Raw genomic sequence first — 17,628 nt, 5'->3', positions numbered from 1 at the left:
CCCAACTATTTACAATCTACATTAATGACTTGGATGAAGGGATCGAGTGTAATGTAACCAAGTTTGCAGATGATGCAAGGATGGGTGAGAAAGCAAGACTCAAAGAATCTGCAAAGGGATATAGCCAGGCTAGGTGAGTGGGCAAACATTTGGCAGATGGAGTATAATGTGGGAAAGTGCAAGGTTATCCACTTTGGCAGAAAAAATAAAAAAGCGAACTATTATTTAAATGGAGAGAGATTACAAAATGCTACAGTTCAGAGGGACCTGGGGGTCCTTGTGCATGAAACACAAAAAGTTAGCATGCAGGTACAGCAAGTAATCAAAAAGGCAAATGGAATGTTGGCCTTTATTGCAAGGGGGTTGGAGTATAAAAGCAGGGAAGTCCTGCTACAACTGTACAGGGTATTGGTGAGACCATACCTTGAGTACTGCGTACAGTTTTGGTCTCCTTATTTAAGGAAGGATATGCTTGCATTGGAGGCAGTTCAGAGACGATTCACAAGGTTAATTCCAGAGATGAGGGGGTTGACTTATGAGGAAAGGTTGAGAGGTTGGGCCTATACTCATTGGAATTTAGAGGAATGAGAGGTGATCTTATCGAAACATATAAGATACTGAGGGGGCTCGACAAGGTAGATGCAGAGAGGATGTTTCGCCTCGTGGGGAAATCTAGAACTCGGGGGCGCAGTCTCAGAATAAAGGGCCGCCCTTTTAGAACTGAGATGAGGAGGAATTTCTTCTCTGAGGGTTGTAAATTTGTGGAATTCTCTGCCCCAGAAAGCTGTGGAGGCTGGGTCATTAAATACATTTAAAGTGGAGATAGACAGATTTTTGCAAGATAAGAGGGCCGGGAAATGGCTTTGAGCCCTAGATCAGCCATGATCTTATTGAATGGTGGAGCAGGCTCGAGGGGCCATGTGGCCTATTCCTGCTCCTATTTCTTATGTTCTTATTGAATCTGTTCCCACCACTATATCCAGCAATGCATTCCAAATCCTAACCACTTGTTGTGTAAAAAGGTTTTCTCTCATGTCCCCTCTGGTTCTTTTGCCATAATCTCTTCCTCCATGGTTCAGGTTCCATTCCTTTATTTAACCCTAGTTATTTTTTTCTTTTCCCTCACTTCCGTAAGATGCTTGGAATGCTTACTATGTTAAAGGCACTATATAAATACCGGTTGTTTTTTTTATTCATTCATGGGCTGTGGGCGTCGCTGGCAAGGCCAGCATTTATTGTCCATCCCTAGTTGCCCTTGAGAAGATGGTGGTGAGCCGCCTTCTTGAACCGCTGCAGTCCCTGTGGTGAAGGTACTCCCACAGTGCTGTGAGGGAGGGAGTTCCAGGATTTTGACCCAGCGACGACGAAGCAACTGCGATATACTTCCAAGTCAGGATGGTGTGTGACTTGTAGGGGAACTCGGAGGTGGTGGTGTTCCCATGTGTCTGCTGCCCTTGTCCTTCTAGGTGAAAGAGGTTGAGGGTTTGGGAGGTGATGCCGAAGAAGCCTTGGCGAGTTGCTACAGTGCATCTTGTAGATGGTACATACTGCAGTCACGGTGCGCCGGTGGTGGAGGGAGTTGATGGGGTGCCAATCAAGTGGGCTACTTTGTCTTGGATGGTGTCAAGCTTCTTGAGTGTTGTTGGAGCTGAACTCATTCAGGCAAATGGAGAGTATTTCATCACACTGCTGACTTGTGCCTTGTAGGTGCTGGAAAGGCTTTGGGTAGGCAGGAGGTGAGACACTCGCCGCAGAAAATGCAGCCTCTGACCTGCTCTTGTTGCCACAGTATTTATATGACTGGTCCAGTTAAGTTTCTGGTCAATGGTGACCCCCAGGATGTTGATGGTGGGGGATTCAGCGATGGTAATGCCATTGAATGTCAAGGGGCAGTGGTTAGATTCTCGCTTGTTGCAGATAGTCATTGCCTGGCACTTGTGTGGCGTGAATGTTACCTGTCACTTATCAGCCCAAGCCTGAATGTCATCCAGGTCTTGCTGTATGCGGGCATGGATGCTTCATTATCTGAGGAGTTGTGAATGGCACTGAACACTGTGCAGTCATCAATGAACATCCCCACTTCTGACCTTATGATGTAGGGAAGGTCATTGATGAACCAGCTGAAGATGGTTGGGCCTAGGACACTGCACTGAGGAACTCCTGCAGCGATGTCCTGGGGCTGTGATGATTGACCTCCAACCACTACAACCATCTTCCTTTGTGCTAGGTATGACTCCAGCCAGTGGAGAGTTTTCCCCCCAATTCCCATTGACTTCAGTTTTACTTGGGCTCCTTGATGCCACACTCGGTCAAATGCTGCCTTGATGTCAAGGGCAGTCACTTTCACCTCACCACTGGAATTCAGCTCCTTTGTCCATGTTTGGACCAAGGCTGTAATGAGGTCTGGAGCCGTGTGGTCTTGGCAGAACCGAAACAGGGCATCAGTGAGCAGGTTATTGGTGAGTAAGTGCTGCTTGATAGCACTGTCGATGCCACCTTCCATCACTTTGCTGATGATTAAGAGTAGAGACTGATGGGGCGGTAATTGGCCGGATTGGATTTGTCCTGCTTTTTGTGGACAGGACATATCTGGGCAGTTTTCCACATTGTCGGATAGATGCCAGCGTTGTAGCTGTACTGGAACAGCTTGGCTAGAGGCGCGGCTAGTTCTGGAGCACAAGTCTTCAGCACGACAGCCGGGATGTTATTGGGGCCCATAGCCTTTGCTGTATCCAGTGCACTCAGCCGTTTCTTGATATCACGTGGTGTGAATCGAATTGGCTGAAGACTGGCTTCTGTGATGGTGGGGACCTCGGGAGGTCCAGCATCTCGTGAAGTGGTGCGCCGATAACAACCTGGCCCGTAACACCAAGAAAACCAAAGAAATCATTGTGGACTTCAGGAAGTCTAAAGGCGGAAGTCACACCCCCATCCACATCAATGGGGCTGTGGTGGAAAGGGTGGACAGCTTTAAGTTCCTCGGAATCCACATCACGGAAGACCTCTCCTGGTCCCTCAATACCTCCTCTCTGGTGAAGAAGGCCCAGCAGCGCCTATATTTCCTAAGGAGGCTGAAGGGATGTAACCTGTCACCCCTGATCCTCTCTAACTTTTACCGCTGCACAATAGAGAGCATCCTGACGAACTGTATCACAGTATGGTATGGCAGCTGTAGCTACTATGACCGGAAAGCCCTGCAGCGGGTAGTCAAAACTGCCCAATGCATTACCGGCACCCGGCTACCGACCATAGAGCACATATACCAGAAACGCTGTTTACGGAGGTCACGGTCCATCATCAAAGACCCTACCCACCCCAGCCACAGTCTGTTCGCCCTCCTGCCATCTGGGAGACGCTACAGGTGCATTCGCACCCGTATGACCAGATTTAGGAACAGCTTCTTTCCCAGGGCTGTCATCCTACTGAACTCCACAAATAAACTCTAAAGCCTGCACATCTGCCAATGCACTTTATTATGGTTATGTTTATGTTAATGTATTACAAGCCAAATGTATGTTGAATGTTTAAATGTCTTAATCTAAATGTACACTCTCGGGAGCCGCAAGCCTACATTTCGTTGTACTGCACTTGTGCACTAACAATGACAATAAAAGTTGATTTGATTTGATTTTGATTTTGAATATGGATCATTCACTCAGCTCTTCTGGCTGAAGATGGATGCAAACGCTTCAGCGTTGTCTTTTGCACGCACGTGCTGGGCTCCACCATCATTGAGAATGGGGATATTCAGGGAGCCTCCTCCTCCCGTTAGTTGTTTAATGGTCCACCATTGTTTTTGGAATGTTCTTTTAACGTCTTTTCATTGCCTCGCGGAGATGATGTTTTAGTTTTAGATCCTCTTACAGTTTGTGATTACCAGGTTGCAGATCATTGTGTTTTTTAAAATTTATTCATTCACAGGATGTGGGCATTAAAGCCAGCAATTTATTACCCATCCCTAATTGCCCTTGAGAAGGTGGTGCTGAGCCGCCGCCTTTAACCGCTGCGGTCTGTGTGAAGGTACTCCTTGATGTATCTGTTGTTAATCCCCTTTTTCAGGTCTAGTAATGGGTCTGCTTATTTTTTGGTTCTAATTAAATGTAATACTCAAACGTTAACCTATTTTTCCTCTGCAGGTCTTGACTTAACGGCTTTTTATTTCCAGCAATTCTTATTTTAGTTTAACAGGCTGGTTATTGGCTGCATTCAGAAAACTCTTTTGTGGCTGGCTTCAGTGTTTAGCAGACTGTTTATTATTGGCTGTCTGCAGTATGTAGCAGGCTGGTATTGGCTGTCTGTCGTGTTTCTGCATCGATTGGTGTGAATAATGATTGGTGGTAAAGGAGGTTAAGCGGCTGATTATTGGCGGGTTGTATTGAATGACAGCCGACAGCCTTGAGCCCGGATAGGATTTGTTCCGAGCAGATATTTCCTGGTCTGGGGTTGCGAGGAGGAAACATGTCGGTTCCTGGAGTGGGGCGATGTGTCCGGCTTGTTTTTATTAGTATGGTCAGTTTCAATGTTCTGCTTGCGGAGGAAGTTAAATTGAAATATGCATCTCCTCCGCAGACAGCCGTCCGCCTCTTTACCGACGCGGATTTGGCCAAATACAACGGAGAAGAGGTGAGCAAAAAGTTTATTTGTTAGTAAATTATTTTCTGCAGTTGAATTTTTTTCGCTTTGTGGTGCATATTTGTTCAGTAGTTCCAATAATTTTTGGTGAATGCATGATGAATTGATATATCATTCTATGAATTTGGAAATAGTTTTATATGACCTATACCCGCGCTGATATTTCCCAATTATTAGTTGTTCATTTATGACTTGATAATAAACATAATTAAATTGGCCCAGAAATTCCGTTCGCAGCCCTCCCGCGGGTGGAGGGCTGCGATTTGGAAAAATCTCCGCCTGGCCCGGAGGGCCCCCGGGAGGCGCAGAGTTCCGTTGCTGGGCCTCTTCAAACGGCCGGTGCGCAGGGCACGCGTATCCCAGAGGCGCAGGCGGTTCGCAGCGTCCCTGGGATCACGTGGGCCACAGCGAGCCAATCAGAGCAGGGAATCTCCATTCATAGATTTGACAGGAAGACCTGTCAAATCTATGAATAGAGATCAGCCCCAAAACATAAGCAAAATAAATTTTTAAAAAAACACATTTTTAAAATGACTATAAATTACATATTTTAACTTTTAAACAAATTTAAATTTTTGAAAAAAATAATTCAAGTTTTTAACAGGGCTAAATAAACTTACCTTTTCTTTAAAGCATTTTAAAATGATAAATCAGTGGAATTTTTTTTTTTTTACTTGTTTCACCTCTTAGCCTGGTAAAAGCAGGCCTTGCGCCCAGGAGCTGCAGGCCTTGTACCTGCTTTTCCAGGCGCAGCTGTTTCAGACTTACCTGGACTGAAGCAACTGTGGGGGGAAAAAACGGAAGTTGCAGCCGTACGCGCTGCCTATCCGACGCAGGCGTTTGTCCTGTGACGCCTTTTCTTCACAGAATAGAAGCTCCGGTTTCCAGTGCATGCGCAGTGCATGCCTAAAACCGGCACTTCCGTTGGCCCTACGGGTGAGTACACAGCGCGTACACACCCGTAGGGAACGGAATTTATGGGCCAAGTGCATTATAGATTAAAATGAGGTTGAAGTACACGAATCATTGCTTTCTATTTTGAAAGTCCCTAAAGGCAAAAAAAACCCAGAATACATAGAAACATAGAAGATAGGAACAGGAGTAGGCCACTCGGCCCTTCAACGAGATCATGGCTGATCATCCAAACCCTAGCACCCGGTCCCTACACCGACAGCCATCCCACCCAAGCCCTATCCCCGTAACCCCACATATTTAATCCCCCCTAACACTAAGGGACAATTTTTTTATCATGGCCAATCAACCTAACCCGCACACCTTTAGACTGTGGGAAGAAACCGGAGCACCCGGAGGAAACCCACGCAAACACGGGGAGAATGTGCACCTTTGCTGTGAACTTTGTAATGTATTTGATATTTTTCAAAATATAATTACAACATTATTTGTGTCATCCATCTGTGTCCTGAGCATCCAGACTGTGTACATCGTAGTGGATAATTTATTTTCCTCTTGCATTGGTTAACTTTATTAATTGATTATGTTAGTTACATTATTTTTGTTATTCACCAATTATCTTGGGCAAAATCTTTTTCCCCAGTTCCAATCAAAAACTTCTACCCAATCACATTGCAGCAAAAATTCTATGATACAGCTACTATGCCCCTACCCCAAGCTCAGACTGAGAAAGAAGCTTTTGATCGTTGCATTGCTTTAAATGTGAATTCCTAGCGAGTGGCTTAATGTGTTCTGCCAAGAATAAAACTGAAAGATAATAACAACAGCTTGCATTTGTGTAATGCCTTTTAATGTTAAAATAAATTCTATGGTGCTTCACAGAGATGCAAGGAAAAATGGATGCAAGACCAAAACAGGCGATAGTAGGTGGTGTGACAAAGCTTAATCAGAGAGGTGGCTTTTAAAGAGGGTCTGAAAGGTGGAGTGGAAGAGGTGTTTAGGGAGGGAATCTAAGAGAGTGGGGCCTAGAAGGCTGAATGCACAACTGCCGAGCGTGAGGCAAAGCGGGGGTATGAACAAGAGGCCAAAGTCCGAGAAACAGAGTTTGCAGGGTGGATTGAGAGTTTTAAATCTGAGGCATTGGGCAACTGGGTGCCAATGTAGGTCAGTGAGGACAGGAGTGATGGGCGAGCAGAGTTTTGGATGAACTGATGTTTAGGTGGAGGATGGGAGCTGTAGTGTATGTACCTTTAAGAGGAACTATGTTTTTGAAGCCCCTGTATACTGTAGTACCAGTAGTGACCACTCGGGTATATAAGCCTGTGTAGCGTCTTGTGTAGTTAGTTCACCTCCAGACTTTGTTCAGTAAACACTTGTTAAATCAACTCCTGCATTCCGTGTCTCCATTAACACACGGATCTAACAGTGGCGACGAGCTAGAAACAAACTTACCTGCAATTCGGCAGCACCTCAAGGGGATCGATTCCTCAGACGAAGGTCGAAGCCAGAAGCAAGAAAAAAATAAATAAAATAACTCGAAGAAACTCAAAAACGAGGGCCAGGCTTGGTCTCCAGTCTGTGGTTTCCCCAGCTAAACGGGCTGGTGGCAGGTAGTGCACTGATCCTTCCTGGGCTGCGGCGGGCTAGAGCTCGATCGGGTGGCTCTGCAACGGGGCCGGGCAGCGAGTCGGGAAGCAGAAGCAAAGAGAGAGAGAGAGAGAGAGAGAGAGGGTGGAGCACTCAGGGCGCGGCCGGTGCTGCGAAGCAGGTCGGCGTTCGGACCGAGCAGAGGGAGGGGAAAGTCCCAGAGGGTCCGCTCCACGACGGGAACGGTTCTTCAATTACGGAGAGAATATTGAAGCGGTATATAAAAAAAAAATAGAAATACTGCGAAAAGCTGCAGGTCGCAACGGGAACCGCGGAGAACAGCGTTGGCAGCAGCGGCGGGAAAGCGCGGGAAGCGCCATTTTAGATTTTCAAGATGCCGAAGACTGGCAATATTACTGCTTTCGATAGTGATATAGAAGATTGGACCACATGTGGAAAGAGTGGAGGTATATTGCAAGGCGAATGAAGTAGCGGATGATAAAAAGGCATCGGTACTTCTAAATCTGATGGGCGCAAGGACATACGGGCTGTTACGAAACTTGATCACTCCAGCCAAACCGATGGACAAGAATTTTAATGAGATTGTTGATACCTTACAGGAGCACTTAAACCCAACACCGCTGCTGATAGCGGAACGATTCAAATTCTTCAGGAGGAATCAGCACAAGAATGAAAGTAATGCTGATTACCTCACCGAATTACGAAAGCTGTCAAAGCACTGCCAATTCGGGGCAGGACTGGCAGATTCTCTACGAGACAAATTCGTCTGCGGTCTTCCTAAGCGAAGGAACACAGAAAAGACTACTTTCTGAGAAAGATTTGACACTGGACAAGGCTTTCAGTGTGGCTGTATCATACGAAGCAGCAGCAAGAGGAGCTGCAGAAATACAGCAAAAGCCACAGGACTTCGGCACCCATGAAATGACATGGGGTTTCGAGAGATGTTATCGCTGCGGCAGATCCACCCATGACCAGAAGGACTGCTGGTTCAAGGACAAAGCATGCAGGCAATGCGGAAAGATGGGACACATTGCACGTGTATGCAGATCTGGAAAGAAATCCGCTGACAGTAAAAAGATCAATAAGGAAAAGTACAGAAAGGTACAAATGATGACGGACAGTAGACCAGAAGAGCGATAGCGACTCCGGAAACAAGAGACTAAGCTGTCTCAAATTACATAATGTAATTGCCAAAGAAGATTACCAGACCATTTGGGTTACCCTCACGATAGCGGGGTCCCCAGTCAAAAATGGAGCTAGATACAGGATCAGCTCTGACCGTCATGAGTCGATGGGATTACGAGCGGCTATTTCCGCATATACCTTTGAAAGACACATCCATTGTCTTGAAGACCTATACGGGGCAGAAAGTGTACCCCAGAGGGAAAATAAGGGTGCCTGTTGTATACAACGGCAAGGAAATACAGAAGTTGTATTTATACGTTCTGCCAGATGGTGGTCCACTGTTGTTGGGACGTGAATGGATCAGAAAGATACGTTTAGACTGGCACTCCATTCAGGCACTGACAGTGACCAGTAAGAAAAAAAACGATGATGACGTCATACCTGGACGATTAAAAGAAATCTTGGCTAACGCCAAAGAAGTGTTTCAACAGGAACTAGGAACCCTGAAAGGCATCACCGCCTCAATAAAAGTGGAAGATGCGGCAATTCCCAAGTTTTTTAAGGCAAGGCCGGTGCCATACACAATTCGTCCAGCCGTCGAGGCAGAGCTGGAGAATTTGGAAAAAGCAGGCGTATTATCCAAGGTAGATTGGAGCGAGTGGGCAACACCCATCGTCCCGGTCATGAAGAAAACGTTGAATAATGATAAATCTGAAGAACAGAGAAAAGTTCGCATCTGTGGGGACTTCAAGGTGACTGTAAACCCGGTTCTTCACGCGGTACAGTATCCTCTTCCGAGGATAGAAGATATTTTCGCCTCACCATCCGGAGGGAAACGTTTCACCAAAATTGACTTAGCACAGGCATATCTACAGATGGAGGTTGAGGAGGCCTCTTAAAAAGTATCTCACGATAAACACACACAAAGGCCTGTACCAGTACAATCGACTGGTTTTCGGAGTAGCATCAGCTCCAGTTATCTGGCAAAGAGCTATGGAGCAAGTCCTGCAAGGGATTCCGGGGACTCGATGCTACCTAGACGACATCCTTGTAACAGGAGAAAACGACAACGAGCACCTTGCCAACTTGGAGCAGGTGCTCACGAGGCTGAGAGAACGGGGCCTACGAGCAAATTGCCCCAAGTGCGAATTTTTCCAGAAACAAATATATTGTGGCCATGTCATTAACGAAGAAGGGTTGCATAAGTCACCTGAAAAAATTGAAGCGGTCGTAAAGGCCCCAGCACCTGAAAATGTCTCACAATTAAGGTCGTTCCTGGGATTAGTAAATTACTATCATAAATTTTTACCAAACTTGTCAACGATTCTGCACCCGCTTAATGCACTACTACAAACGGGAGTAGTTTGGAAATGGAGCGAAGGCTGTAAACGTGCCTTCCATAAATGCAAAGGCTTGATCACGTCCAGGGAAGTGTTGGCTCATTACAACCCATCATTGCCAATCAGACTGGCGTGCGATGCATCCCCATACGGCATGGGAGCGGTATTATCGCATAGATTCCCTGGTGGCTCGGCACAGCCGATAGCTTTTGCGTCACGCTCATTGAACTCAGCTGAGCGCAACTATGCCCAGATCGACAGGGCGGCACTCAGCCTGGTGTGGGGAGTGAAGAAATTCAACCATTACCTACACGGACAAAAATTTACTTGTTGACTGACCATCAACCCCTCGTCTCCATATTCAACCCTAAAAAGGGCGTTCCCATTATGACAGCGCAAAGGCGACAGAGGTGGTCCCTTTTCCTAGGGGCACACCAATATGACATAAAATACAAAGGATCAAAACAGCACGGGAATGCTGACGGTTTATCGCGCCTACCGTTGCCAACGGTGGAAGAGGCGCCTACAGTGGACCCAGTGGAGATATTCCACTCGACCATAGTGGAATGTCTACCGGTGACAAATTCTACCATTGAAAAGGAAACGTGAAATGACCCGACTCTCTCACGAGTCTACAATTTAACGGTGAAGGGATGGCCAGCACATGGCGAACCACTGTTGCCAGCATTCTCGCAAAGAAGAGAACAGCTGTCAGTGTGCCGACGAACCTTGATGTGTGGATCCAGAGTGGTGATTCCACCCAAACTCCAGGATAAAGTGCTAAAGGAGCTTCACGAGGGGCATCTGGGTCGAGTGAAAATGAAGAACTTCGCCAAAGCGTTTGTGTGGTGGCCAGGTATCGATGGAGACATCGAAGAAATGACCAAGAGCTGTCTAGGATGCCAGAAGGTCCAAAACGCCCCACCACAAGCCCCTCTACATCCATGGGAGTGGCCCTCATCTCCATGGCAAAGGGTACATATCGACTTTGGTCCATTTATGGACTCAATGTTTTTAATCGCGGTGGATGCACACTCCAAGTGGCCGGAGGTAATAAAGATGTCCTCCACCACCACGGAAAAAACCATCACAGTATTAAGGACCATATTCGCCAGGAATGGGCTGCCTGAACAGATCTGTTCTGATAATGGACAGCAATTTGTATCCGAAGAATTCAGGAAGTTCTTAAAAAAACAATGGGGTTAAGCACTACACGTCCGCCCCATACCATCCCGCCACCAATGGATTGGCTGAAAGGTTTGTCCAGACCTTCAAGAAGGCCATAAAGGCCATGGGTAATGAAGACATAAATCTACAACATAAGGTAGATAACTTCTTGTTTGCGTACAGGAATGCAACACGTGGTTACAAACCAAACCCCCGCCATGATGTTTTTCAATAGAAGCCTAAGATGCCGGCTGGATTTGGTCAAGCCAAACGTCAGAAGGGACGTAGAGAACAGGCAATTTCAAAGCATGAATGAAAGGCCAACTAGAACCTTCCAGATAGGTCAACCAGTTTTGGCCCGGGACTACCGTACCGAGAAATGGCAACCTGGAACTATTTGCACACGACTAGGACCGCTGATGTATACCGTGGACACTGGAGAAAGCATAATAAGGCGCCATGCTGACCAGATCATAGAGTCATCCGAAAAAGGACAACCTACACCACAACTCTATACGCCTAGTGATGAAGCAGAGATACCCATAGTATCTACCGGTGATACTGGAACCAGATGAACCCGACACTGGCATTGAAGCCGAATCGACCTTGCCAAAAGAACCTACTACACCACCGAGGCGTTATCCTGACCGAGTCAGGAAGCCTCCAGAGAGACTGAATTTGTAATTGATTAACTTCAGCAAATGTGTATATTATTGTTCTTGTAAAAATGTTATTTAATGATTACTTAAAATGTTATGTACTATTTATCTAAAAAGGGGAGGAATTGTAGTGTATGTACCTTTTTAAGAGGAACTATGTTTTTGAAGCCCCTGTATACTGTAGTACCAGTAGTGACCACTCGGGTATATAAGCCTGTGTAGCGTCTTGTGTAGTTAGTTCACCTCCAGACTTTGTTCAGTAAACACTTGTTAAATCAACTCCTGCATTCAGTGTCTCCATTAACACACGGATCTAACAGGAGCCAGCCAAAAGAGCATTGGAATAGTCGAGTTTACAGGTGACAAAAGCATGGATAAGGGTTTCGGCAACAGAGGTGGGCAATGTTAAGGAGTGGAACTCTCTCTAGTATGCGGAGAGCGATATCATAAGCTGCCAATCACAGACTCAATTTAAGGAGCCTGTGCTCTGCTGCGTGTTTTGCTCCTGGCCTTAACTTTCTTTATTTAATTAACCTTTGGCCATGTTTTTTATGAACCTTTCCCCAAATTTTCTTTTTTGAAGGAATATGTCTTTTTCTTAGGCAGTCCCTCGGAACCGAGGATGACTTGCTTCCACATTAAAAATGAGTTCGCAGGTGACTGATGAGTCCAATGCGGGACCTATAGTCTCTGTCACAGGTGGGGCAGACGGTGGTTGAAAGGGTGGGGTGCTTGGGTTGATGTGTGCTCCTTGCGCTGCCTGTGCTTGGCTCCAGCGAAGAGACTCTAGGTGTTCGGCGCCTTCCCGAATGCTTCTCCACTTTGTGCGGTCTTGGGCCAGGGATTCCCAGGTGTCGGTGGGGATGTTACACTTTTTTTCAAGGAGGCTTTGAGGGTGTCCTTGAAGCATTTCCTCTGCCCACCTGGGGCTCTCTTGCCGTGCCGGAGCTCCGAGTAGAGCGCTTGTTTTGGGAGTCTCGTATCGGGCATGCGGACAATGTGACCCGTCCATCGGAGCTGATCAAGCGTGGTCAATGCTTCGATGCTGGGGATGTTGGCCTGAGCGAGCACACTGGTTTACACCTGTTTACACCTGAACCAGAGGGGAACCAATATCCTTGCGGGGAGGTTTGCTAGCACTGCTGGGGGGGGTTTAAACTAATTCGGCAGGGGGATGGGATACAGAGTGGAGCTATAGTAGGGGGTGATGTACAGCCAAATAAGGAGGAAAAAACAAGTCAGCAGGGAAGGCAGAGCAAAGATGTGAAGGCAAAAGGGAATATGGCAGGGCTGGAAGGCATTTATTTTAATGCAAGGAGTCTTGCAAATAAGGTGGATGAACTGAAGTTGTTGTTGAACACATGGGAGTACGATATTGTTGCTATCACGGAGACATGGTTGAGGGAGGGTCAGGACTGGCAGCTAAATATTCCGGGGTATAGAATCTTCAGGCGAGACAGAGGGGGGTGTAAAAGGGGAGGGGGTGTTGCAATATTAATTAAGGAGTCTATTACTGCTGTAAGGAGGGATGATATATTCGCGGGTTCCTCTAATGAGGCCATATGGGTAGAACTTAAAAACAAAAAGGGGTCAAGCACCTTGCTGGGAGTGTACTATAGGCCCCCAAACAGTCAGGGGGAGATAGAGGAACAGATATGCAGGCAGATATCAGAAAAGTGTGAAAATAATAGGGTAGTAATAGTGGGGGATTTCAACTTCCATAGTGGTTAGCTCTGTTGCCTCACAGCGCCAGGGACCCGGGTTCGAATCCGGCCTCGGGCGACTGTCTGTGTGGAGTTTGCACATTCTCCCCGTGTTTGCGTGGGTTTACTCCGGGTGCTCCGGTTTCCTCCCACAGTCCAAAGATGTGCTGGGTAGGTTGATTGGCTATGATAAATTGACCCTTAGTGTTAGGGGGATTAAATACGTGGGGTTACAGGGATAGGGTGGGATATGTGTTGGTGTAGGGGTTACGGGGATCAGGTGGTATATGTGTCGGTGCAGGCTCGATGGGCCGAAATGGCCTCTATCTGTACTGTGGGGTTTCTGTGATTCTGTGAATATAAATTGGGATAGTCAGAGTGTGAAAGGCTTGGAGGGAGCAGAATTCTTAAAGTGCATCCAGGAAAGCTTTTTGAGCCAACATGTAGAAAGTCCTACAAGAGAGGGGGCGGTACTGGACCTAATTCTAGGGAATGTAGCCGGGCAGGTGGTGGAAGTGTCTGTAGGAGAGCATTTTGGCGATAGTGACCACAATTCGGTGAGATTTAAGGTGGTCATGGAAAAAGACAAAGACGGCCCGGAAATCAGGGTTCTAAATTGGGGGGAAGGCCGATTTTAATAAGATAAGACAGGATCTGGCAAAAGTGGACTGGGAGCAGCTACTTATAGGAAAATCCACATCAAAACAGTGGGAGGCTTTCAGAAGGGAAATAGAGAGAGTACAACACCAACATGTTCCTGTAAAGGTCAAGGGTGGGACCAACAAGCAAAGGGAACCTTGGATGACAAAGGATATACAAAAATGCATTAGGAAAAAAAGGGGGGCTTTTGGCAGTTACAAAAGACAAAAGACGGTGGAAGCCCTAGAGGAGTATAGGAGGTGCAGGGGCATACTTAAAAAGGAAATTAGGAGGGCGAGGAGGGGCCATGAAATAACACTGGCGAGCAAAATAAAGGAAAATCCTAAGATGTTTTATAAGTATATTAAGGGCAAGAGGATAACCAGGGAAAGGGTAGGGCCCATTAGGGACCAAAGTGGCAAGCTGTGTGTAGAGCCAGATGAAGTAGGTGGGGTTTTAAATGAATTTTTTGCCTCAGTGTTCACTATGGAGAAAGACGATGTAGATATAGAAGTCGGGCAAGGGGACTGCGACATACTTGAACATATTAGCATCGAGAGGGAGGAGGTACTAGCGGTTTTAGCAAGCCAAAAAGTGGATAAATCCCCAGGCCCGGACGAGATGTATCCCAGGCTGTTGTGTGAGGCAAAGGAGGAGATTGCAGGGGCTCTGACACAAATTTTCAGAACCTCTCTGGCCACAGGGGATGTACCAGAGGACTGGAGAACAGCTAATGTAGTACCATTATTCAAGAAGGGTAGCAGGGATAAACCAGGGAATTACAGGCCAGTGAGCCTAACATCTGTGGTAGGGAAATTATTGGAAAAAATTCTGAGGGACAAAATTAGTCTCCACTTGGCGAGGCAAGGATTAATCGGGGATAGTCAGCATGGCTTTGTCAAGGGTAAATCATGTCTGACAAATCTGATTGAATTTTTCGAGGGGGTGACTAGGTGTGTGGATGAGGGAAATGCTGTGGATGTGGTTTACATGGACTTCAGTAAAGCTTTTGACAAGGTCCCGCATAGGAGACTGGTCAAGAAGGTAAGAGCCCATGGGATCCAGGGGGCCTTGGCGTGTTGGATCCTAAACTGGCTGAGTGGCAGGAGGCAGAGGGTGATGGTCGAAGGTTGCTTTTGTGACTGGAAGCCTGTGTCCAGTGGGGTACCTCAGGGATCGGTGCTGGGTCCCTTGCTGTTTGTGATCTACATTAATGATTTGGATGAGAATGTAAAGGGTATGATCAGTAAGTTCGCGGATGACACGAAAATTGGTGGGGTGGTAAATTGCGAGGAGGAAAGCCTCAGGCTACAGGACAATATTAACGGGTTGGTCAGATGGGTGGAAAAGTGGCAAATGGAATTTAACCCGGAAAAGTGCGAGGTGATGCATTTTGGACGGACAAATAAGGCAAGGGAATACACAATGAGTGGTAGGACCCTAGGAAGTACAGAGGGTCAGAGGGACCTTGGTGTACATGTACATAATTCCCTGAAGGCAGCGGAACAGGTAGATAAGGTGGTTAAAAAGGCTTATGGGATACTTGCCTTCATTAGCAGAGGCATAGAATATAAGAGCAGAGAGGTTATGATGGAGCTGTACAAAACGCTGGTGAGGCCACAGCTGGAGTACTGTGTGCAGTTCTGGTCGCCTCACTATAGGAAGGATGTGATTGCTTTGGAGAGGGTGCAGAGAAGATTCACCAGGATGTTACCTGGGATGGAGCGCCTCAGCTATGAAGAGAGACTGGACAGGCTGGGGTTGTTTTCCTTGGAGCAAAGAAGGCTGAGGGGGGACCTGATTGAGGTGTACAAAATGATGAGGGGCATAGATAGGGTAGATAAAGAGGAACTTTTCCCCTTAGTAGGGGGGTCAATAACAAGGGGGCACAGATTCAGGGTAAGGGGCAGGAGATTTAGGGGGGATTTGAGGAGGAACTTTTTCACCCAGAGGGTGGTTGGAAGCTGGAACTCACTGCCTGAAAGGGTGGTAGAGGCAGGAACCCTCACAACATTCAAGAAGCATTTGGATGAGCACTTGAAATGCCATTGCATACAAGGCTATGGACCAAATGCTGGAAAATGGGATTAGACTGGACAGGGAGGGATGGGCGGCGCAGACACGATGGGCCGAAGGGCCTCTTTCTGTGCTGTATGACTCTATGACTGACGTTGGTGCGCCTATCCTGCCAATGGATTTGCAGGATCTTGGGGAGGCAACATTGGTGGTACCTCTCCAGTGCTTTTGAGGTGCCTGCTGTACATGGTCCATGTCTCTGAGGCATGCAGCAGGGTGGGTATCACTGCTGCTCTGTAGACCATGAGCTTAGTGCCGGGTTTGAGATCCTGCTCGTCAAACTCTCTCTTCCTCAGGCGACTGAAGGCTGCACTGGCACACTGAAGGCAGTGTTGGACTTCGTCATCGACGTCTGCCCTTGTTGACGGTAGGCTCCCGAGGTATGGAAAGTGGTCCACGTTGTCTAAGGCCTTGTCGTGGATTTTGATAATCGGGGGGCAGTACTGTGTGGCGGGGGCAGGTTGGTAGAGGACCTTTGTCTTAAGGATGTTTAGTGTAAGGCCCAAGCTCTCGTACGCTTTGGTGAAGGTGTTGACGATGGTTTGGAGTTCGACCTCCGAATGAGCGCAGATGCAAGCGTCGTCTGAATACTGTAATTCGATGACCGGATGGGACGACCTTGGATCTGGACTGGAGGCGACGGAGGTTGAACAGTTTCCCGTTAGTTCTGTAAATTAGCTCCACTCCAGTGGGGAGCTTACTGAGGGTGAGATGGAGCATTGCAGCAAGGAAGAGCGTTGGTGCGATGACAAAGGCTTGCTTGACCCCGGTTCATACGTGAAGGAATATGTAGGAATGTATTAAATCCAAATTCTGTTTGGTAAATTTTCAATCTGCCATTAATTCATTCTTTATTTTGCTGTTCTTAGGAAAATCAACCCATCTACATGGCAATTAAGGGAGTTGTGTTTGATGTCACGCTGGGAACAGGTAAACATTACTTTGCATGTGGTGACCTCCTCCTCCTCAGTTCTGCACTTGAGGTAAAAGTTTGTGTGTTGTTAAACCTGCAACTGAAGCCTGATGGTAAATCTGTGATGGTAAAAGTTTTTTTGTAGATCAAATTTTTATGATATCCTAATTGTCCACAACATTATTATGGATTCAATAAACAACACTGTTCATGCTGACTAAAATTACCTGAAACATTTTGTTAAATTTTGCATGCTTAGTCTAAATTTTCCAGCGACTATGTGTGTAAAATTGTCGACACTTGCTGGCGACCTCAGCAAGGTTGTTTCCAATGCAGCTGTCCACTTCATGTTTTTGAGACTTTCTCTATCTGTCAACTGTTTACTTACTTTCTACGGTGAGTAAATCGAGAAGCTTTTGCTTCATTGCCTTACTGTGTTGGAGAGAAAATTCCCATAATTAGCTGCAGGTAATTTTCTTGGAGGTTTTTCCTCCTCCCAGGTGACTGCATTCTTAGAGACCTGGGAGGACAGTTACATGTCTTAGAATCATAGAATGGTTACAGCATGGAAGGAGGCCATTCAGCCCATCGAGCCCATGCGGCTCTCTGCAAGAGCGCTTCAGCTAGTCCCACTCCCCCGCCCTTTCCCCGTAGCCCTGCAAATTTCTTTCCTTCAGGTACTTATCCAACTCCCTTTTGAAAGCCATGATTGAGTCTGCCTCCACCACCCTTTCAGACAGTGCATTACAGATCCTAACCACTCGCTGCATAAAAAAAGTTTTTTCTTACATCACCTTTGTTTCTTTTGCCAATCATCTTAAATCTGTGTCCTCTGGCTCGTGACCCTTCTGCCA

General features: G+C 46.8%; 1 protein-coding gene across 1 annotated transcript in view; it reads left to right on the top strand.

The window, feature by feature from the left end:
- Positions 1 to 4,362: 4,362 nt before the first annotated feature.
- Positions 4,363 to 17,628, top strand: part of nenf (neudesin neurotrophic factor) — a 38,638-nt gene continuing 25,372 nt past the window's right edge. Inside the window, exons 1-2 of the mRNA XM_085981262.1 lie at positions 4,363 to 4,623; positions 16,731 to 16,791. Coding sequence (XP_085837388.1) covers positions 4,459 to 4,623; positions 16,731 to 16,791 — 226 coding nt within the window. The 5' untranslated portion in view covers positions 4,363 to 4,458. The remainder of the gene's footprint in view (positions 4,624 to 16,730; positions 16,792 to 17,628) is intronic.

Source organism: Somniosus microcephalus, chromosome 3 (genome assembly GCF_052327205.1).
Source record: "Somniosus microcephalus isolate GS21.2 chromosome 3, FLI_Smic_1.0, whole genome shotgun sequence".
Lineage (NCBI taxonomy): Eukaryota > Metazoa > Chordata > Chondrichthyes > Squaliformes > Somniosidae > Somniosus > Somniosus microcephalus.
The sequence above is the reverse complement of the archived record's forward strand: the minus strand, read 5'-3'. Positions and strand labels throughout refer to the sequence as shown.